The sequence below is a fragment of the Vulpes lagopus genome, chromosome 4 (assembly GCF_018345385.1).
Source record: "Vulpes lagopus strain Blue_001 chromosome 4, ASM1834538v1, whole genome shotgun sequence".
In the NCBI taxonomy this organism is placed as follows: domain Eukaryota; kingdom Metazoa; phylum Chordata; class Mammalia; order Carnivora; family Canidae; genus Vulpes; species Vulpes lagopus.
In genome coordinates, this window is record NC_054827.1 from 14,938,502 (window position 1) to 14,962,928 (window position 24,427).

Below are 24,427 nucleotides of genomic sequence, written 5' to 3' on the forward strand. Positions count from 1 at the left end.
TTACCCACACAAAGCAGACTGAAACATTTGGAGAATTTTCTAAACTCTCCCCCAACATCAGCTATAGAAACTTTTGAGAGAAAATATTAGTGTTAATTTAGCAGCTACCATCTAGGAAGAATTCCTGGACATGGAAGCAGTCTGGATTCCTGGTTCCTAAGGGCTTCTAGTTTGGGCTCTCTGGTCCCTAATTACGGCCAACTGTACCCATTTTATCCATCCTGCTCTTAACAGAACTGCTCAGGCTAATTTCTACCAGCTTCCAGGAACCATACACCTCCTTTCCTAATCAGCATTAGAAGGAAAGAAATGACTAGAAAGAAAATGACTGCTATGCATTCTAAACTAACATTAAGGATGAGTATTGAAGATAAATTAGTTTCTCCTGGAGAACCACTGAATATATTTTGTGGTAGCTTTACTTTGTGTTGCTTCTGAGTTTTGTAAATAAGAATCTATTCTTTTGTATATAAATTTTAGAATCTATTCTTTATACATGTATTGATCAAAAATGCTTTCAAAAAATAGAACCAAGTGCAGCAATCCTAATTTGCATCTTCTAAACATTTTCAATTGGAGGATAAAGTACAATTTTATAGATAACAGAGACTTGGCTCTGCCACTGAATTTAAAAAAGATCTGCTCAGAGCATGTGTTTTTACACCTGTATTAAAGATAGTTTATTTCATGTTAAATGAGATTTAGAGGTTAGTAAATAATGCTTATATCAAGGATGGTGCTTTTTGAACTGATTAGGGAAAAATTGGGGCAGTGCTTCCATCATAATCCACCTTGATAAATGAGTCGTAGAATTTCTCTGTTAAAAACTGAAAAAGGCAAATTGAATAACTCCTGAGGTCTATTTTTAAATGGAGGTTAATGACTACATTAACTGAAATATCTGTTAATTCATCCAAAACCAAGGAAAGAATGAAGGAATTTTAGAATAATATAAACACATGTAAAATACCAGAAAACTGCTAAATTTTATATATTAAATATCAACAGAAGTACCCCTACTGATGTTGTTCTGAACTAGAATGGAATTTCTATGCCAATTAAGAGGTACAGTTTTATATGTCATAAAACAGGTGGGCATTATATTTTTATTGCCCCTGCTTTCTTATGACTACAGATCATTACTAAGGATTTTAGCTCTTTAATTTTTAACAAAAGTATTGAAAAAATTTTCAAAACTTCATTTTACTCATAAGGCTTCTTTTGATTTCCAATTTTTATATAATTTGTGTACCTCTCCAGTTTCTAATACACAGATTATTCACTCATTTGTTTTTAGCTGCATAGCAAACCTTTCCCAGGGAATTAAAAATACATAACCATACATGTTTGTGAGGGTTTATCTCATTTATGAATATGCCAATTTAAGTTTTTTCTCCAGAAGATGACATTCCTGTGTGATAATCATGGATTTATTATTTCATCAAATATTCATCAAGTACCTTTTTTGTGTAAGATTCTGTTCTGAGCATTGGACTGAACAAGACAAAGTCCAAAGTCTTTGCCCTAATAGAACTTAGATTCCAGCAGAGGAAACCCATTATAAACAAATCAATACAAACATAATGCAAGGTCAGATAGCAATAGTGCTATGAAGAAACATGAAATGGGCAAGGTAACATTGGCAAGAGCTGCAACTTTAGATAAAATAGGGAAAGCTTTATTGAGAGGCAATATTTTAGCAAAGACTTGAAGATGAGAAAAGCACATATATATGAAAAATTATGCTAGACAGAGGAAAAAACACAAAGGCCTACAACAGGACCATACCTGGAGGTTTGGGGAATAGCAAAGAGGCTAGTGGGATGTGGTATGGATTTAGCAGGGGGGTGTGTGGTAGGAGACGAGATTGGTGAAGTAATTGGAACTGAAGGGATAAGATCCTTTCTGACATTGGGAATGGTAAATTAACTGAAGTGGGAAGCCACTGGAGAGTTTTCAGGACAGAGTGATGTAATCTGACCCCAGGTGATGTTCAGATGAGATGATAGTGGTACAGCTAGTGAGGAGTCAAGGGACTTTGGATATATTTTGAAACTTGAGCCAATAGGATTTGCTGCTGCACTGGATGTATAGTGTGATGAAAACGAGTCAAGATTGACTCCTAGGCTTTGGTTTAACACTGGGGAACATCCTGGGATATGTCACGTTTGAGATGCCTATTAGATGCCTAAGTGGGAACACGGAGGCATTTGAGGACCTACACCCGGTGTTTAAAGAAATGCAGACTAGAGGGATACATTTGGCAACTGTCAACATATAGATGGTATTTAAGTGCTGAAGTGGATGAGATTACCAAGTGACTGAGTGTTGAGATTCAGGGAAAACAAGTGTGCTGGGTCCTGGGCCTCTTAATATCTAGAGGAATGGGATGTGAAGAGAAACTAGCAGAGCTAGAAGGAATGACTGGTGAGGGAGAATAAAAATCAAAGAATGGGGAATGCTCAAAGTCAAGTGAAAAGAAAACGTTTTCCGAGAAGGTGACAAGGACTCAAATATGTTGGATGCTGTTCGAAAGGGCCAAGAAATGATTTGAAGATTTAGCCACAGGGATGATGTTGGTAAAATTGACAAGATCTGTGTTAGTGGAATGGACAAGGCCTGATTGCAGAGGGTTCAGGAGAGAATATGAGGAGAGGAATCAAAGCCAACAGGCACGGCCAGTCTTTTGAGGGATTTTTCTGTAAAGAGCAGAGGAACGGATCAAGAGGGAGATGTGGACTCAATCCCTTAGAAAATAAAAATCATGAGATACCCTTAAAGGCATTAAATAATTTTTTTAAGGTCTTAACATGATTAAACAATGTAGAAGTGAGTAAAAAACAGTGTAAGCTCTTCTCCATTCCCACTCCATAGAATTCTTTCCAGACATCAGTCTAGAGATAGACTTTTTCTCTCAAAGATGACATGACATTATATATTCAGTTCTGCAACTTGTTTTATTATTCGTTTTCTACTTAGTATTTCATGAGACTCTTTCCATATTGCTACTTACAGATGACTAAAAAAAAATCAGTTGGAGAAAAGCACTAGGCAATGTTTCTCTCTACTTTAAAGAGGCGCTGTAAATGGCTGTGTGAAATCTATACAATAGCTACGGTGAAAACTAATCTAATGAAGCACAGTAGGAATCCAGAGCATATCTCAATTTACCATCTTCCTTGCTGCTTTTGCTGTAGTTTAGGGACCTGCTACCAGGCTCTTTGTAAATTAGTAAAGGGAACCTTCCTCTAAAATGGAGTGGGAGGCCAGAAGGGGGAGCACTCACCCCCTACTCCTCTTCCTCAATCTCAGACCCAACGGAAGGAGACAATCCTTGCAAGCGATACCTCTTCAAAATCCCGGCAGGGAGGAAGAAAGGTTTTTCTCCTCCCCCTGGCAACAGCACAGCCAATGAGAGCCTCTCACAACTCGGCCAATGAGAAGCCACTACACTTGGAACTCCCAGTTTAGCGAATGGACTTTTTGTTTCTAACAGCATCACCAATTCCCTCCTTCCTGGATAAGGGAGCACTTTTTTCTCCCTCGTTCTCTGGGCTCCTCTATGACTTTGCTGTCTTTTGCCTCAAATTGCAATTCTCTACTACTCCCAAACATACCCATTTTGCTGGTAAAAGAACTGACAGTTTTATTTTTAAGGTGGAGGCAGGATTCAGGGAGGTATCCTTGTCTGCGGAAAAGAAGGAAAGTGATAGGGCACGCAGCCCTTGGGCAGAATTCCAGGATCCTTGTCACTGCCCTTTCCTTCTGCAGGCTCAGTGATTTTCTTCGCTCCCTTTGGAGAGCCGGCCAGAACTACTGTCTCCTTACCAAGCTCTCCCTTCCCAGCGCCTCTTCCTTCAATCTCTTTACAAGGCTTTGACCGCTCCCCCCTCCCCCACACCGCCCCCGCCACTTGTCCTTTTTTAGGTGCTGGCTCTTCACGGTCCCAAGGATGTTTTGGAAAATATTAGCATCACAGCAATGCAGCTGTCCCTTGTCTCAGGCACCTGATGCCAACCGAAAATTGGTGCTCCCAAGGTTGTTGCCCTTAGGGCTGCCCTCGATCAAAGTAGAGAGTGCTCTGAGTGATGCAGAAGCCGGGGGCAGCCCTGGGGGCAGGCAGCCAGTCCTAACAGTGGAACGCGGCCGGCTTGCGCAAGGAAGCATGAGGTTAGAGACCCCGCCGGGGGGGGGGGGGGGGAAGCTCTGAAGGCTGAGTTTCGAATCCAGATGCCCGTTCATTTCACTTTTGAAGCATACCCTTGTCTCCAGCTGGCGTTCTCCCGTGACCAGCAGCAGAGACCTAAAACCCAAAGCTCAGCCCGCCCTTCACCCTCCTCCTCCTCCCCACTTCACTTAAATGCCTTCATTTCCATTTAGCAACACTCTGCGGAACCCCGAAGCTGTTTTCCGGTCTTTCGGTTTCTGCTTGTCCAAACGGAGAGGCCGGTGTGCGTTACGTAGGGTTTGGCAGGCACAGCCACCCCCACCCCCCCACCCCGCCCCAGCGGTGCGCTCCTAGGAGCCCGGGAGGCTCCAGCCTGGTCCCGGGGGGCCCAGGGCGGCCCCTGCAGCGAGAAGCCCCGGGCGGGGCGGGGCGGGGGTGGGGGAGGAGGAGGAGGGGGAGAGCCACCTCCCCCCCGCGGGGCGCGCGAGCATCCCTGCGAGTCCCGGACTCCTCCCAGGACCTGTGCACGCGACCTCCCGGGGCTGGAGCTGCGCCCCGCGCCGCCCCGCGGGCAGTGGCCGTGGCCGTGCGGAGCCGAGCGCTGCGCGATGCCCGCGCTGTGGCTGGTGCCCTTGGGGCAGAAGCTGCTGCTGTGGGGCGCGCTGGGCGCCGCCTCGCTGGCGGGCGCCACCCTAGTGGTGAGGCTCCTGCAGATGCTGGCGAGCTACGCGCAGAAATGGCAGCAGATGAGGGCCGTCCCCACGTTACCCGGCGCCTACCCGCTGGTGGGACACTCGCTGTTGATGAAGCCCGACGGGAGAGGTAGGGGACGCGGCCCGGCCGGGCGCACCTGCTCCGGGGTGGGGGTGGGGGTGGGGGCTCCCTGCCTGCGCGAACCCGCCTAGCGGGGAGCCCCAGGGTGCAGCAGCTCCTCGGGCCTCAGCCGGCTCTGCACCTCCTCCCCGCTGGGCACCCTCTCGCCCCCACCCCAGAGCACCTCTACTTGGGGTGCTAGCTTGTTGGGAGAAAGAATAGCGAGCTCCCCGTTTCACGCGAACTTTTTCTTTATGTATAGGCGAGAACCCAGTATTTCTTATGTTCTGTGCTTCTGCTTTTTCCTCCTTTCCCCACTTGGCAGCTACTCCTGTCTCCAAACACTGCCTGTCTTGTCTCTTGGCTCTTAGAGCCTTGAGGGCAGAAACTTCTTTGGAACAGGACAAGTCCCTTTCAATACTTACGATCAGCCTCCACCCAGCCACCGCTTCTGCAAAATCAGGGACTAGAAACTAATTTGAGACTTCCCTCCCTCCCCACATCACAAGACTTGCCCACAACTTTCTTTCCTTCTTGGCCTTCTCATTTCAGTTCTCTTAACGAGGTTACATAATACCAGTAAACCATGAGGGCCGGCCCTCCTGGCAAATGTACACAGCATGTTTTAAAGACCTTCTTTATTAAACAGGGAATTGTTTTTTACTGATATATTTTTGAAGAGATTGATGTATGCTCTTTTGATGAGAGGGAAAGAATAAACCACTTTAAGTTAGAAAGCTCTCAAAAGTACCTGGTGTTTTCAGTTTCCTATCAGGGGTGGTGAATTAGATCTTAGCACTTTATTTTTCTCAGTGTGTAAGTTGGGATACCCAGAGCTGAAAAAAAAAAATTGCCCAAAATGATGTATTCTAAAATAAACCTAGGACCACAACCCAATTTTACCCCAAATGAACTATAGATAAGTTTTACAAGTTGAACATTAACTCCAAAGCTTGAAGGATTATTTCTTTTCCACCTCTGTCCCTCGCTGTTCCACCCCCAAAATGCTGTCATCTCAACTTCACCGAAATAGATAAGGCCTCATGGGGGTGTTTGTCAAAATATTGGAATTGTTTTCTGGCAGGAGAAATCCAAGTTAACTTTTCACCAGCTAAATAGCATGTGACTAATGTCATAACTGATCCAGTAATGCATTTAGATACATGAAAGCAATGGTTGTAAAAATTATCCTGGTTAATACTAAAAGCAGAGCTAACCTCTCCTTCTACCCTGAGGTTTAAGAAACAAGAAATAATGCACTTAAACAATCTCATCATGTTCTTTTGGGAAATTTTTTCTAAGAATTGAAATCTCTAGCGAATGAGACCTGTTTCAAAATAAACTGTGAGTTGATTGGAGTATTAAGTAATTCTTGGAGTTACTTTCTGAGTGTAGAAAGTGACAACATACCAGCTTTTACAAAGGGACTTTTAAATCCAGCAAGTCCTAGAATCTGGCATCAGGCAAAGTTCTGCTCAATTTCCAGCTTTGCAACCATGTTGTTTATATTTGAGAAGTTGCTTAAAACTCTCTAAAAGGAAGAGAGCAAGAGAAGAAAAAGGGGACAGGGAAGAATTTCAACAACAGCCAGAAAACACTGAACAACATGGCAATATCAGTAATTAATGTAAAGGAATGGAATTCTCCAATCAAAAAACCTAGTGTGGCTGAATGGGTAGAAAAACAAGACCCATATCTATGCTGCATGTAAGACACTCACTTCAGATATAAGGACACACATGGATTGACAGGGAAGGGATAGAAGAAGATGTTTCATGCAAATAGATACCAAGGAAAGCTGGGAAGCTATACTAATACCAGAACAAAAAGAGACTTTAAAACAAAGATTGTCATAAACGACCAAGAGGTTCCACGATGACAAAGGGGTCAATCCAACAAGAAGTTATAGCATTTGTAAATATATTTGCACCTAATAGATGAGCACCAAAATATATAAAGCAAATATTAAAACTCCCTAAGTTAGAGGGGTTTTCCCCCCTTTACTTGTAAAAGTAACTGTATGGCAGAGTTATTTTAAGAAGTAAATTTAATGCATGTTGATGCCCCTAACTGGCTGCACTGAATCTCAGCCTCTTCCCCATCCTGAGAGGCTTCCTGTGGCCCCAGCATCCCCCAGTGATTTGCAGATCTCACCACATTGGTGTTACTGTCCTAAAATATGACTCCAGCCATGCTAGTTCTCACTGGAAACTTCCAATTACTCCTTAGAGTATATAAAGGAAAATCAAACTCTCCAATGCTCCAATCTCCTCTTCCAGAGGTATCACCCCATCTGATGCTTTGGTTGTACCTACAGGGAATTTCCAGACCTCTGTGCTTCTGCTTTGCTATTTCTGCTGCTTGGCTTACATTCTGTTTTACTCCTACTTCCCCTTTTCTGCCTATAAAAATACAAGTCATTTTTTTTTTTTAATGATCAAATGCCTTCTCCTTCATGATATTGTTCAGTCTTCTCAGTGAGAATCAGTCACTCCCCAAAGTTAAGTTTCTATTTTAGCAACCATTTCATTTTCTCTGGTGTTACAAAAGTCACCATCTCCCATGGTTAGAAGCTCCTTGAGAGGAGGGGTTGGGTTCTTTGGAGGTGCATGTTTCTTGGATGTCTTCTTACTCATAATTAAATTTCCTACACAATTCAATCATTTTATCATTTAATAGGCACTATGTGGTTTACTGAAGATGTGAGAGGTCTGGGAAATATTAAGTGACTTGCCCAAAGTAAATAAATAAATAACTCCCTCCTAAAAAACCCGAAAGACACAACAAGAAACTCATTGAAAATTAAATATTTTCTCCCAGAATTTTTTCAGCAGGTCATTCTTTACAGCGAAGAATCCCGACACCTGCCACTCCTGAAACTCTGGCTTGGGCCCATACCAATAGTGGCCATTTATAGTGCTGAAAATGTGGAGGTGAGTGTGTGGTTAATAGGAACACTGCTCCACTGAATATTTGGTGGTGTGAAAGCCTCATTAGAAGAACTATAATAACAGTATTCCTATATTGAATTGATTTCAGTATATTGAGCATTTCATTAAGTATTTTTGGCTATGTAGGTGCCATTTAATGCTTTCCAGATATAGTCTAAATCCTGGGGAGGGTAGCAGGCTCTGGATGAAGCAGCCTCTGTGCATATTTGTTATCAGACCCAAGATACTTGTTCTCCTTTTTTGGAAAGTCTGCATAAGGATATAGTTTTATAGAACCATAAATAGGGGGGGGGAGGGGCAAGACGGCGGAAGAGCAGGGTCTCCAGGTCACCGGTCCTCAGCAAATTACCTAGAAAACCATCCAATCATCCTGAAAACCTACGAATTCGGCCTGAGATTTAAAGAGAGACCAGCTGGAATGCTCCAGTGAGAAGAGTTCGCGCTTCTATCAAGGTAGGAAGACGGGGAAAAAGAAATAAAGAAACAAAAGGCCTCCAAGGGGGAGGGGCCTCGCGAGGAGCCGGGCTGAGGCCGGGGCGAGTGTCCCCAGGACAGGAGAGCCCCGTCCCGGAGGAGCAGGAGCTGCACCGACCTTCCCCGCGGAAAGGGGCTCCCCGGGGAATTGGAGCAGGATCCCCAGAAAGGCGGGGACACCCTCGGGCTCCCTGGGACAGTAACAGAGGAACTGCGCCCCGGAGAGTGCGCCGAGCTCCCTAAGGGCTGCAGCGCTCGGCGGGACCCGGAGCAGCTCGGAGGGGCTCGGGCGGCGGCTCCGCGGAGGGGGCTGCGCGGCTCCGGGAACAGCTCGGAGGGGCTCGGGCGGCGGCTCCGTGGAGGGGGCTGCGCGGCTCCGGGAACAGCTCAGCGGCGGCGGCTCGCGCAGAGGAAGAAGCTCCGCGCGGAGGGGGCTGCGCGGCTCCGGGAACAGCTCGGAGGGGCTCGGGCGGCGGCTCCGCGGAGGGGGCTGCGCGGCTCCGGGAACAGCTCGGAGAGGCTCGGGCGGCGGCTCCGCGGAGGGGGCTGCACCGCCGGGAGCGCGAATCCAACAGCGCAGGCCCCGGAGCACAGGGCGCCGGGACACAGCCCAGGATCCGGCCTCCCCCGGGACAGGCAGAGGCCGGGAGGGCCCAGGACAGCAAGGACGCTCCTGCCTGGAACTGAGCAGATCAGCGGCCCCGCCCCGGAGCCCCCAGGCCCTGCAGAAGGAGAGCCCCGGAGCTACTGCGGGGGCTGGATCCAGGGTCCCAGAGCTGCCCCCGCCACTGTGGCTTCCTCCCGGGGCCTCACGGGGTCAACAACCCCCACCGACCCCTGCACCAGGCAGGGGCAGAGCAGCTCCCCCAAGTGCCAACACCTGAGAATCAGCACAGCAGGCCCCTCCCCCAGAAGACCAGCGAGACGGACCAGTTCCAAGGGAAGTCAAGGGACTTAAACTACACAGAATCGGAAGATACTCCCCCGTGGTTTTTTTTGTTTTTTGTTTTTTTGTTTTTGTTTTTGTTTTTTTTGTTTGTTTGTTTTGTTTTGCGCTTTTTTTTCTCTCTTTCTTCTTGATTTCTGATTGCTTCCCCCACCCCCCCTTTTTTCTTTTTTCTCCTTTCTTTCTTTTTCTTTCTTTTTCTTCTCTTTTTCCCCTATTTTTTTCTTCTTTCTCTTTTTTCTTTTTCTCTTTTCTTTCCTTCTCTCTCTTTTTCTCCTTTTCCCAATACAACTTGTTTTTGGCCACTCTGCACTGAGCAAAATGACTAGAAGGAAAACCCCTCAAAAAAAAGAATCAGAAACAGCCCACTCTCCCACAGAGTTACAAAATATGGATTACAATTCAATGTCAGAAAGCCAATTCAGAAGCACTATTTTACAGCTACTGGTGGCTCTAGAAAAAACCATAAAGGACTCAAGAGACTTCATGACTGCAGAATTTAGATCCAATCAGGCAGAAATTAAAAATCAATTAAATGAGATGCAATCCAAGCTAGAAGTCCTAACGACGAGGCTTGACGAGGTGGAAGAACGAGTGAGTGACATAGAAGACAAGTTGATGGCAAAGAGGGAAACTGAGGAAAAAAGAGACAGGCAATTAAAAGACCATGAGGATAGATTAAGGGAAATAAATGATAGCCTGAGGAAGAAAAACCTACGTTTAATTGGGGTTCCCGAGGGCGCGGAAAGGGACAGAGGGCCAGAATATGTATTTGAACAAATCCTAGCTGAAAACTTTCCGAATCTGGGAAGGGAAACAGGCATTCAGATCCAGGAAATAGAGAGATCCCCCCCTAAAATCAACAAAAACCGTTCAACACCTCGACATTTAATAGTGAAGCTTGCAAATTCCAAAGATAAGGAGAAGATCCTTAAAGCAGCAAGAGAAAAAAAGTCCCTGACTTTTATGGGGAGGAATATTAGGGTAACAGCAGACCTCTTCACAGAGACCTGGCAGGCCAGAAAGGGCTGGCAGGATATATTCAGGGTCCTAAATGAAAAGAACATGCAACCAAGAATACTTTACCCCGCAAGGCTTTCATTCAAAATGGAAGGAGAGATAAAGAGCTTCCAAGACAGGCAGGAACTGAAAGAATATGTAACCTCCAAACCAGCTCTGCAAGAAATTTTAAGGGGGACTCTTAAAATTCCCCTTTAAGAAGTTCAGTGGAACAATCCACAAAAACAAGGACTGAATAGATATGATGACACTAAACTCATATCTATCAATAGTAACTCTGAATGTGAACGGGCTTAATGACCCCATCAAAAGGCGCAGGGTTTCAGACTGGATAAAAAAGCAGGACCCATCTATTTGCTGTCTACAAGAGACTCATTTTAGACAGAAGGACACCTACAACCTGAAAATAAAAGGTTGGAGAACCATTTACCATTCAAATGGTCCTCAAAAGAAAGCAGGGGTTGCCATCCTTATATCAGATAAATTAAAATTTACCCCGAAGACTATAGTGAGAGATGAAGAGGGACACTATCTCATACTCAAAGGATCTATCCAACAAGAGGACTTAACACTCCTCAATATATATGCCCCGAATGTGGGAGCTGCCAAATATTTAAACCAATTAATAACCAAACTCAAGAAATACCTTGATAATAATACACTTATACTTGGTGACTTCAATCTAGCTCTTTCTACCCTGGATAGGTCTTCTAAGCACAATATCTCCAAAGAAACGAGAGCTTTAAATGATACACTGGACCAGATGGATTTCACAGATATCTACAGAACTTTACATCCAAACTCAACTGAATACACATTCTTCTCAAGTGCACATGGAACTTTCTCCAGAATAGACCACATACTGGGTCACAAATCGGGTCTGAACCGATACCAAAAGATCGGGATAGTCCCCTGTATATTCTCAGACCATAATGCCTTGAAATTAGAACTTAATCACAACAAGAAATATGGAAGGACCACAAACACGTGGAGGTTAAGGACCATCCTGCTAAAAGATGAAAAGGTCAACCAGGAAATTAAGGAAGAATTAAAAAGATTCATGGAAACTAATGAAAATGAAGATACAACCGTTCAAAATCTTTGGGATGCAGCAAAAGCAGTCCTGAGGGGGAAATACATCGCAATACAAGCATACATTCAAAAACTGGAAAGATCTCAAATTCAAAAGCTCACCTTACACATAAAGGAACTAGAGAAAAAGCAACAAATAGACCCCACCCCCAGCAGAAGAAGAGAGTTAATTAAAATTCGAGCAGAACTCAATGATATCGAGACCAAAAGAACTGTGGAACAGATCAACAGAACCAGGAGTTGGTTCTTTGAAAGAATTAATAAGATAGATAAACCATTAGCCAACCTTATTAAAAAGAAGAGAGAGAAGACTCAAATTAATAAAATCATGAATGAGAAAGGGGACATCACTACCAACACCAAGGAAATACAAACGATTTTAAAAACATATTATGAACAGCTGTACGCCAATAAATTAGGAAATCTAGAAGAAATGGACGCATTCCTGGAAAGCCACAAACTACCAAAACTGGAGCAGGAAGAAATAGAAAACCTGAACAGGCCAATAACCAGGGAGGAAATTGAAGCAGTCATCAAAAACCTCCCAAGACACAAGAGTCCAGGGCCAGATGGCTTCCCAGGGGAATTCTATCAAACGTTTAAAGAAGAAATCATACCTATTCTACTAAAGCTGTTTGGAAAGATAGAAAGAGATGGAGTACTTCCAAATTCGTTCTATGAGGCCAGCATCACCTTAATTCCGAAACCAGACAAAGACCCCACCAAAAAGGAGAATTACAGACCAATATCCCTGATGAACATGGATGCAAAAATTCTCAACAAGATACTAGCCAATAGGATCCAACAACACATTAAGAAAATTATTCACCATGACCAAGTAGGATTTATCCCTGGGACACAAGGCTGGTTCAACACTCGTAAAACCATCAATGTGATTCATCATATCAGCAAGAGAAAAACCAAGAACCATATGATACTCTCATTAGATGCAGAGAAAGCATTTGACAAAATACAGCATCCATTCCTGATCAAAACCCTTCAGAGTGTTGGGATAGAGGGAACTTTCCTCGACATCTTAAAAGCCATTTACGAAAAGCCCACAGCAAATATCATTCTCAATGGGGAAGCACTGGGAGCCTTTCCCCTAAGATCAGGAACAAGACAGGGATGTCCACTCTCACCACTGCTGTTCAACATAGTTCTGGAAGTCCTCGCCTCAGCAATCAGACAACATAAAGACATTAAAGGCATTCAAATTGGCAAAGAAGAAGTCAAACTCTCCCTCTTCGCCGATGACATGATACTCTACATAGAAAACCCAAAAGCCTCCACCCCCAGATTGCTAGAACTCATACAGCAATTTGGTAGCGTGGCAGGATACAAAATCAATGCCCAGAAATCAATGGCATTTCTATACACTAACAATGAGACTGAAGAAAGAGAAATTAAGGAGTCAATCCCATTTACAATTGCACCCAAAAGCATAAGATACCTAGGAATAAACCTAACCAAAGAGGTAAAAGATCTATACCCTAAAAACTATAGAACACTTCTGAAAGAAATTGAGGAAGACACAAAGAGATGGAAAAATATTCCATGCTCATGGATTGGCAGAATTAATATTGTAAAAATGTCAATGTTACCCAGGGCAATTTATACGTTTAATGCAATCCCTATCAAAATACCATGGACTTTCTTCAGAGAGTTAGAACAAATTATTTTAAGATTTGTGTGGAATCAGAAAAGACCCCGAATAGCCAGGGGAATTTTAAAAAAGAAAACCTTAGCTGGGGGCATCACAATGCCAGATTTCAGGTTGTATTACAAAGCTGTGGTCATCAAGACAGTGTGGTACTGGCACAAAAACAGACACATAGATCAATGGAACAGAATAGAGAACCCAGAAGTGGACCCTGAAATGTACGGCCATCTAATATTCGATAAAGGAGGAAAGACTATCCATTGGAAGAAAGACAGTCTCTTCAATAAATGGTGCTGGGAAAATTGGACATTCACATGCAGAAGAATGAAACTGGACCACTCTCTTTCACCATACACAAAGATAAACTCAAAATGGATGAGAGATCTAAATGTGAGACAAGATTCCATCAAAATCCTAGAGGAGAACACAGGCAACACCCTTTTTGAACTTGGCCACAGTAACTTCTTGCAAGATACATCCACGAAGGCAAAAGAAACAAAAGCAAAAATGAACTATTGGGACTTCATCAAGATAAGAAGCTTTTGCACAGCAAAGGATACAGTCAACAAAACTAAAAGACAACCTACAGAATGGGAGAAGATATTTGCAAATGACATATCAGATAAAGGGCTAGTTTCCAAAATCTATAAAGAACTTATTAAACTCAACACCAAAGAAACAAACAATCCAATCATGAAATGGGCAAAAGACATGAAGAGAAATCTCACAGAGGAAGACATGGACATGGCCAACATGCACATGAGAAAATGCTCTGCATCACTTGCCATCAGGGAAATACAAATCAAAACCACAATGAGATACCACCTCACACCAGTGAGAATGGGGAAAATTAACAAGGCAGGAAACAACAAATGTTGGAGAGGATGCGGAGAAAAGCGAACCCTCTTACACTGTTGGTGGGAATGTGAACTGGTGCAGCCACTCTGGAAAACTGTGTGGAGGTTCCTCAAAGAGTTAAAAATAGACCTGCCCTACGACCCAGCAATTGCACTGTTGGGGATTTACCCCAAAGATTCAGATGCAATGAAACGTCGGGACACCTGCACCCCGATGTTTCTATCAGCAATGGCCACAATAGCCAAACTGTGGAAGGAGCCTCGGTGTCCATCGAAAGATGAATGGATAAAGAAGATGTGGTTTATGTATACAATGGAATATTACTCAGCAATTAGAAACGACAAATACCCACCATTTGCTTCAACGTGGATGGAACTGGAGGGTATTATGCTGAGTGAAATAAGTCAATCGGAGAAGGACAAACAGTGTATGTTCTCATTCATTTGGGGAATATGAATAATAGTGAAAGGGAATATAAAGGAAGGGAAAAGAAATGTTGGGAAATATCAGGAAGGGAGACAGAACATAAAGACTCCTAACTCGGGGAAACGAACTAGGGGTGGTGGAAGGGGAGGAGGGCGGGTGTTGGAGGGGAATGGGTGACGGGCACTGAGGTGGACACTTGACGGGATGAGCACTGGGTGTTTTTCTGTATGTTGGTAAATTAAACACCAATTAAAGTTAATTAAAAAAAAATAAAAAAATAAAATATATCCCAATTCTATATACTAGCAAAAAAAAAAAAAAAAAAAAGAACCATAAATAGATTATTCCATAAGTGAGCCCACATATTATCTAACAGGCACTGTTTCACAAGTCCAAAAATGTTAGACTAATAAAGTATGAGTGTTTCTCCCAAGGTGATCAGAGTCTCACATCCATTACAAGTTTATTTTTCCAAGTTCATTTTCCCAAAAAGGAATGCCCATCTGGTATTGATAGGGCAAATAGCATTAATGCATGCTGTTGAAATTAACTGCTCAAAAAGACTGCCTACCTTTTACTTATCATTATGACACCAGGGAGATTATCTTGTGGTTTGATGGTAAAAGGGATTTGGATCAGGGAGTAAAAATGGGATAAACAGAGCTTCTTTTCATGGAACAAAATTAAACACAATTTCCTAGGCCATAATGCTGGGGTATGTCTTTCTTAGTTATTGCAGTGAACATGTTGGATTTCTCTTGTACCACACTGTAGCATCCTTGTTCAGAGTAAAGAGTGAGGAGACAGGCATAGGATTTCACACTGCTGAGCTGACTTGGTGTGAGCAGGCTTGGTGTGTGTGTGTAGAGATCTGTCCAGAGTACATGGCTGCAGCTGGGAGCCTGGGGAGCATTTTGTGCTCAGACCTAAATGCTTAACCCTTCTACTTCACTTGGATTCCAGGTGATCTGACTGCATTCATGGCTTTCAAGGTGTTGCTTCCATGCTGGAGATATTCAGATGTGTGCTTCTAGTTCAGGTCTTTATCCTGAGCATCATTCCTGTTTCAGAGCATAGCAACTTGAATGTCTCCATGACAACATGCCCAAAAATGAACTTGTGATTTCTATCTCCCTAGACGTGGTCATACTTGGGTTCACCTACCTCCTCTCCCCTATCCCCTCACCCTCAATAAATGACTCCACTTGGTTCTTAGTTCATGGTAGGAACCAGGGTATCATCCTGGACAGTTCCTTTTTCTCAATTCCATGTAGTCCCAAGACCGAATGATAGTTACATGTTCAAAACTCTACTTGACTTTCTTTGACTCCTCTTTTTTTGAGGAATAAAAAATGAGTCCCAGAGAAGTAATAGCTATGAGATGTTAGTTTAAAAGTAGTGTTCTAGCCAGGTAGAATTAAACTTATTGTTGAAATTGTTTTGATGTCTATCTATATATCTCTCATTTTTTTTTCTTTCCAAGGTAATTTTAACTAGTTCAAGGCAAATCGACAAATCCTATGTATACAAGTTCCTAGAACCATGGCTTGGCCTAGGACTTCTTACAAGGTATGTCAGTGTAAATTTGTAAAGCTGTCTCATAGAAAGAGTTACTTCCATTGGTAACATGTTATGTCAGGAATTGCCACGAAGTAGTTGTCCTGTCTTTAAGACTGTGGTGCCAGGAAGTAGGAAAGAGGCTGGAATGAAAGGTCTGGAGAACAATTGGTTCTGTCAGACAAGAGTCCAGGGTGTATGGTAATCTCCAACCACGGACTCAGTAATGATGATGAGCAGTGTTTCAAGAAGAATCAGGTCCTAGTGTATGAATGGAGTAAAGCCAAGGAGAGTTTGGGGCAGGTAGTTTGTGAAAATCCAGTGAAAAAGGCAGTCAGCCTCAGAGACATATATGGAGCATAAAACCTCAGTCCTGGAACTGGAGTCCAGAAACAGGACTCCGTCCTCAGAAAGAGGACCTGACAAGAGAAAGGCAGGACCCTTACTGGGGTCTGTGGGTAATCTGAAGATAATAGAGCTCAAAGTATAAGCACAGACCATGAGGATCATCTGAGGACTAAGGTATTAATAGAGGGGAGAAAATATATTCTAATTTTTAGAAACTCAGAACTGAGAAATTTAGAACAATTCTCAAATTATTCAGTTTTTATGAGTGCCCCTTTAAATATTAGTAATATAGAATAATATCTAAACTATCCACATTCTTAGCACTATATGAATCTTTGCCATTCTGACCGAAGCATTTGAGGATCTGTAGATTAAGCCCTTTCACTAGAGATTTGTTGACTAAATTTATAATTTGTTTCTGATGTTGCTTCTCTTATTTGTAACCATGCATTGTGTTTCTAGTACTGGAAACAAATGGCGATCTAGGAGAAAAATGTTAACACCCACTTTCCATTTTACGATTCTGGAAGATTTCTTAGATGTCATGAATGAACACGCAAATATATTGGTTAATAAGCTTGAAAAACATGTTAACCAAGAAGCATTTAACTGCTTTTTTTACATCACTCTTTGTGCATTAGATATAATTTGTGGTAAGTCTACTGATTTGTTTCTAAAGTTCTGGTGTAAAGATAGAATGGCCCAAACAGAAAATAGCATTCCAGTAGAAAGGCAAATAAGGAGATGGGAAAGGATATTGTATTTTTCAGGGTGGCCCTATTGCTCAGCCCCCTGAGAAGCAGCAGCCACTGTGAGGGTCTTGAGCAGAGCAGTCACAGATCCAACATGCCAGGAAGGGGAGAGGGAGGAAGAAGCAGGAAGCAGGAGGAGAAATTTACAGGAGAAGGAACAAAAGAGGGAGGGAGCCATTTTCAACTCTATAAGAACAACAGAACTTAAGTCCTTTTTTTTTTTTCCTGAGTGTTTTCCACTGAAAAATAAACACAGGTTATGTGCTAGAATTGAGTGGTTGCTTCTTGTCTTTATTTTACAGAAACAGCTATGGGGAAGAATATTGGGGCTCAAAATAATGAGGATTCTGAGTATGTTCGTGCCATCTACAGGTAAGTGAAGTCCTTGTAATTATCTTTAAAATGATTGCTGCTTAGGGCTTTAAAAATTATTGCTAATAATTTGTATCTTTTTCATTGTTTTGAAATGAAACTTTATACTAAAATTGACCTCATCATTGAAGCATATATTTTACCAGTAGAGGAACAGTTTTGTAAATTATGACACACCCAGATTATGCCATAATTTAAAATGATTATTTTACAATATATTGAGAGATTACAATGCTAAGTGATAAAAATAAAACCAGGTTTTAAAGAATGGTAACTACTAGGTACAAAAAATTTTATATAGACAGGAAAAGCTAGAAGATACTATATCAAAATATCAGCTGTAGTTACTATTATTTTGTGTGTGGGCTTCTCTTTCTTACTGTGTTTTGCTTTTGTTCATTTTCCTTTCTCATATTTTCTACTCTGAGTATGTATTATTTTTTAATTGAAACAATTTTACTTTAAAGATGGCCTGTAGTCATTCAACTATTACGATTCAGGGCCAGGATTTTATTTGATATAGCCTATCTTTAGGTTCACTGCTCATTTTACTTTATTTTAATAAATAAATAAGTATTTATGGAGCATCTATAATCTGCCATTCATTGCAGTAGGTGCTGACCAGTTTTAAGGGGCACACAAACAGGAAGATTAGTAGGGAGACATGCATTGAAACAAATAAATATAAACATAAATTCCAATAATTGCTTAGAAAGAAAAGATCAAGTTGACATTAGAAAGGAAAACAGAGGCAGTGCCTGGGTGGGTCCATTGGTTAAGTGTCCATCTCTTGATTTTGGCTCAGTCATGACCTCAGTGTTATGAGGTCAAGCTCGTGAGGCTCTGTGCTCAGTAGGGAGTCTGCTTGGTATTCTCTCTCTCTCCCTCTTCCCCTCCACTTGAGATTTCTCTTTTTCTCTCTCTATCAAAAAATTAAAAAAGGAAGCAAGGAAGGAAATAAGAGAAGAGAAGAAAAAAGAAGAGAAGAGGAAAAGAAAAGAAAAAAGAAAAGAAAAGAAAAGAAAAGAAAAGAAAAGAAAAGAAAAGAAAAGAAAAGAAAGAAAAACAGGGATATTTCCTATGGATGAGTGGTCAGAAAACATGTCTCTGAAGAGTTGATGTCTAAGTCAATCTCAAAGGAGGGAATCCTGTTGGGGTCTTGCTTCTTTATCCCTGGAAATGACAAGGGAGTTACTCAAGACAGCTGGTGACAGATGGGTACTTAATGAGCACTTCTCTGTGGAAGAGGGTAACCAGAGGAGTGATAAATGAGTGGATATTAAAAAGAGGCATATTTCATCCCAACATGTGATCCAAGAGCCACAGCAGCCTCACGAGGTCAGGAATTCTTTCTGAAGAAACAGAAGCAGACATCAGATCTTGTAAGGATGTTTTATAATGAATTCTTCCTTCCACTAATGAAAACATTAAAATTTGTAAGCTTCATTGGATGTGTAAAAGCCCATGGATTCATTGTTGAGCATAAAGCATGGAGCTCTTAGCAGCCTCTAAGACAAATAGACCTTATTCCCATATATTACTCTGTTGAGAGTAGGTGCTAAAGAAATACACATTTTTCCATGGATCAGCCAATATATTTTTATCCTATTTATAGAATGAGTGATACGGTACATCGAAGAATGAAGATGCCCTGGCTCTGGCTTGACTTTTTGTTTCTTATGTTTAAAGAAGGCCGGGAACACAAAAGGAACCTAGAGATCCTACATAATTTTACCAATAATGTAAGTCCTCAGTTTACTTTTTTTATTGTGATAAAATATACATAATATAAAAATTTGCCATTATAGCCATTTTAAATGTCCAATTTAGTGGCATTACATTCACAATGCTGTGCAGCCATCACCATCGTCCATTTCCAGAAATTTTTAAATCCATGATTTTTAGGTTTTGTCAATATACCTAGTGCAGGACCATGGAGCCTGTGCCTCATAAAAATTGAATTGAATAATGGAAAAAAGGAGGCAACATTATTACATTTCAATCCTGTATTTGGTAAATATTAATTAAGCATTTGCTAAGTGCCAAACACTTTACCAAATGTTAGAAATATAATGAGTAAGACATATATGTTCTCTACCCTAGAAGAGGTTAGTTTAGTAAGGGAGGTTATCTATTTAAAAAATATGTACTGGATATTTATGAACAAACTGAGTGCTATGTTAAAAGAATAAAGAGAAGAGGATTATAAGAGTCTTCTGGAAAATGTTTGGATTAGACAGTAGTTTTCTTTCTTTCTTTTTTTTTTAGACAGTAGTTTTCAAAGGCAAAGGGCCTTTATTTTAGTATTTCAATTTGGAAAAAAATTAAAATTAATTGGATTTTGCTATTTTATTTCTAATTCAAAGATTACAAAGAGATAGTGATGTTGTTTTGGATATAGGATGTCAGTCTGTTGTAAAAAATGAATATAGAACAACCACCTGGCTATAGGAGAGTAGCCAACAGTTTGTATTCTATGGATGTTATTGAATTTTTCCTCAAATTTCATGCATTAATATCAATAATTAATGAATCCTAAATTAATGAATCCTAAACATTAATATCAATATCAATAATTAATGATAAACAGTATAATTCATTTAATAAACACTGAAAATTGTATCCTGAATGCTATGCACCAGGGGTTCAATTGGAGAGCTTGCCCTCAAAGAACTTAGGATCTATTCATTCAAACCACTAACCAGCAGGTTTGATGAATTTCCTGAAAGGAGAAAAAAGTTGAAATGTATAGCCAAATTGCATTGATGGGCCTTAATGCTTTCATTCATTCAACAAATAAAGAGTGATTTTTAAATGCCACGCAGTGTTCTAGAGGTTGGAAATATATCAATGAACAAACACAAATTCTCTACCACATGGGTCATACATTTGAATTAGATGAGAAAGGCACAAAGTACCAAGTGTAACATCATGCCAGATGGCAGGGGAAATGGGAAAAAGTAGAGCAGGCATGGGAAGATAGTGCTAGGGACTAGCATCACAGCCATCAGGGAGGGTCTTTCTGATAGTGTGACGAGGAGCAGAGACTTGCAAGAAAGGAGGGAGCCAGCCACGCAGAGGAAGGAGCAGTCTAGCCAGAAGGAACAGCAAGCAAACAGGTGAGCTGTCAACTTGCTATTTCTTTTCTCCAACATGTAACTAGAACAATGTGTAATTAGTCTACTATCTAAGGATTGCGTTCTTTCCAGCACCTATATTTTTGTCTCGTTGGCTCATTCTGATCTCTAGAGATGATTACGCTATACCCCATTGGAAAGACTGTGAAAATAGCACTTGAAAATTCTGAAGTTGTCTGATACTAAATTCATTTTTAAAAGTCTTATCAGTTAATGCCCTAAAATTCAAAAGGAAGCATGGTTATATTTTTCCAAGAGCCTAAGTTATTGCTGAGATAGCAAGGAAAGGATAGTCTCAGAAAAAATAAGTTAAAGAAGCTAGTATATTTTCATTGAAAAGTATATTGTTGGGTTATAATAAATTCCAAACAAAAGCATGTGATTGTTTAAATCATAGGTCATCGCTGAACGGGCCCGTGAACTGAAGAGAGAAGAAGAACATGGAAGTGCTGACAAGGACTGCTCCCCCTCCAAAAATAAACGCAGAGCTTTTCTTGACTTGCTTTTAAATGTGACTGATGATGAAGGGAACAAGCTACGTCATGAAGATGTTCGAGAAGAAGTTGACACCTTCATGTTTGAGGTATTTTATATCATTGTTATTTTTAGGTATCATTAAATAAATTTCAGTTATTTTTTAGAATCTTTAACATATTTTTAGAAGTTTAATAAAAGTTTATTTATTTTAAAGATTTATTTATTTTAAAGATTTATTTATTTATTTAGGAGAGAGAAAGAGAGAGAGAGAGAGGAGTAGGAGCAGAAGAAAGAAATCCAAAGCAGACTCCACACTGAGCTCAGAGCCCCATGTGGGGCTCGATCCCATGACCCTGAGATCTTGACCTGAGCCAAAACTAAGAGTCAGATGCTTAATGGACTGCACCACTTGGGCACCCCTAATGAAATTTTAAAGTAGCTTAACATAACTAAGGAAGAGTCATTAGATCACCAGTAAAAATTATAAAATTTAAGAACCTAAGTAAGTATCAGATCAACTTCCTTGTTCAGAAAATCTTTGATTCGTGGTGGTTACAGCATAGACACATTTGTTTTGTCTCAAGTAAAACTAATGTTTGTCAGACTTTTCCAAGCAGAAGAACAGCCAGAGATTACTATCAGTTCTCTGTATTGCTTCCCACTTCCTTTTAATCTCTAAAAACCCAAGAGTTTGTTTCTTCACCAGCTCCTTTTAAAGCAGTTTGTTTTCCTCGTGTTTCTACCCACGAGGACATAGCTACTGCTGTGAGCTGCCCCTAACTAAAGCAGGAACAAGAGCCCTCCGCTAGAGAATTTAGCCAGTTTGTGATTCTAAAAAGATTTCTGGTCTTCAAATAATAATAGTCATAATAAAAGATGCAGTTTTTAGCAAGATAATTCTAACTAACTATATTAAATATTACAAGGAGCGAGTCTCTGAATATGTGGATTGCCAAATAAAGAAATGGGTTTTTTTTTAAGCACCACGTGGTAATATTTTGGAAGTGGAGGAAAGCAAAAGGTATCAGTAGTTTTCGATGGCTCAGCATGTGCTCAGTGGTGTGTTAGTTGCTCTGCACAACTGCCTGGATGTGATGCCAGTGCTCATCCCTCTGTTCTTCCCGAGGGAGGACCGTCTGCGCGCAGTAGCAGAAAGCAGGCCGTGTTAAGCATCTATAGACGAGCTCTTCTTCTGGTTCATACTGGCCATACCAGGTGGCTTCAATCATCTCCGATCTCTGACCCAGCTTTCCTATGTGTAAAATAGAGAGATGGGCTAGATCAGAGATTTCAAACTTCTTTTTTAAGCAGAGCACTTTATTGAAAAGAAATTATATGAGAAAAGTGGAGAGGGAATAAGCATGTGGGCTCGGAGGCCAGATTCTCAGCCATGGCTTTTCCTAGATGTGTGACCTCGGGCACCTCATGCAGCCTTTCTGGGCTCCAGCATCCTCATTGTCAAAGCATGGGCCTCACAGATTAGATTAATGATTTTTTAAAGTGCACCAAGAATTGTGCCTGGCCTATGGGAAGCATATAGCAGATATATTAGCTCTTTTTTAAAAAGATTTTATTTATTTATTCATGATAGACATAAAGAGAGAGAGAAAGACAGAGACATAGGCAGAGGGAGAAGCAGGCTCCATGCAGGGAGCCTGACGCGGTACTCGATCCTGGGACTCCAGGATCATGCCCTGGGCCAAAGGCAGGCGCTGAACCACTGAGCCACCCAGGGATCCCCGATATATTAGCTCTTATGTTGAAGTGGAGAGACCTTCTCACATCTCCACCCTGTATGCACACACATGTGCACGCACACATACACAGACGTGTCCATACACACATATACACATGCACTGTCATGCATGTACCTTTACCTACACATACATACATACGTGTATATGGTGCACACACATCCATCTGCCCCCAGTGACCTCTCACATTCATGTGAACAGCCAGACCAATGATCTCTTTCTTCCAGTTCTAACGTTCTTTGAAATTCTAAGTTTTTTCCTTCTTTGCATCAAATAGAAGGCATAGCACAGACTGTAATATTGTGACCTCCTTCCTAAGGTGGGTGCAGGCTTTTAGTGCCGTGCCTTTCACTGCCTGGGTGCCAGCCATTAGATACTTAGGTTTTTGCCCCCACCTAGCCCAGCGGTGTGCTCCTTGTAAATTCTGTGCTTTGTTTTGCTTCATCCTGCTTTCTCCTAGTAGCAGACAAAATAAAATAAAAAATTCAGTCTCAGTATTTGCTCTCTAAAATGTAAATAGCATTATCAAGATTTCATGAATGTTTTGTGAAGAACAATTGTGTTAGTTTCTGCAAAGTGTTTAGTGTTTTGCCTAGAACTCAAGCAAATATTAAATGAAGCTATTTGTTAACTTCTTGATGTGGCAAATGCTTAGAACTGTGTATATGCTCCCTGCTGTCCAGCCTGGACAGGTAAAGCCTACCTTGCAAATGGTGAAAGTAGAGAAGTAGAGATCTGGCAAGCTGGCTCACAAAAGTCAGATATTTCCCCTTTTATTTTTTTAAAAGGAATTTATTTATTTGACAGTGTGTGTGTGCGCACAAGTGGGGAGGGGGCAGAGGGAGAAGCAGACTCCCTGCTGAGCAAGGGACGTGATCCATGACACGATCCCAGGACTCTGGCATCATGACCTGGGCCAAGGGCAGGTGCTTAACTCACTGAGCCACCCAGGTGCCTTTGAACTTTTCCCTTTTTAAGGTGGTGGAAGGGAGGAGGGGGGTGTTGGAGGGGAATGGGTGACGGGCACTGAGGTGGACACTTGACGGGATGAGCACTGGGTGTTTTTCTGTATGTTGGTAAATTGAACACCAATAAAAGTTAATTAAAAAAAAAAGAAAAGAAAAGAAAACTATAAAGAAAAGCAAAGAAATGATATAACAATAGTCAAGGATTACCTCTAGGTTGGGGAGAGGAATGTTATCATGGGGGGCCTGGAGGCAGGAAAAATGAGGGTGTTATCAAGATGTTCTATTTCTTGTCTTAGGTGGTCATTACATGGGTGATTATAAATGTTCTTTTAACTGGAAAAAAAAACTACCTAGTGAAAAATAAATAAATAAATAAATAAATAAATAAATAAATAAATAAATAAAATAAAACTACCTAGTGCACCCCAATTCCTTGGAATGTCACCTTATCAGCACAGCTGAGCTGCTTCACGCCATGTAGACAGTTTCATGTAGAGGTGAAATGTCTCTCTGAGCGTGAACCTCCACCTTGAAGGGACTGTTTATATGTTTGCTTCTCACCAAGGTGAGATGCTGTATGGAATTAATTTGTTATGTTCTGGAGTCACATCGTAGCTGTCAAAGTCAGAGACAACTCAAAACAGAGTCATC

General features: G+C 41.5%; 1 protein-coding gene across 1 annotated transcript in view; it reads left to right on the plus strand.

Moving 5' to 3' along the window:
* Positions 1-4,307: 4,307 nt before the first annotated feature.
* The window catches only part of LOC121489190 (cytochrome P450 4V2), a 28,939-nt gene continuing 8,819 nt past the window's right edge, over positions 4,308-24,427 (plus strand). The window contains exons 1-7 of the mRNA XM_041751873.1: positions 4,308-4,990; positions 7,802-7,914; positions 15,895-15,980; positions 16,779-16,969; positions 17,371-17,440; positions 19,056-19,182; positions 20,975-21,160. Coding sequence (XP_041607807.1) covers positions 4,777-4,990; positions 7,802-7,914; positions 15,895-15,980; positions 16,779-16,969; positions 17,371-17,440; positions 19,056-19,182; positions 20,975-21,160 — 987 coding nt within the window. The 5' untranslated portion in view covers positions 4,308-4,776. The remainder of the gene's footprint in view (positions 4,991-7,801; positions 7,915-15,894; positions 15,981-16,778; positions 16,970-17,370; positions 17,441-19,055; positions 19,183-20,974; positions 21,161-24,427) is intronic.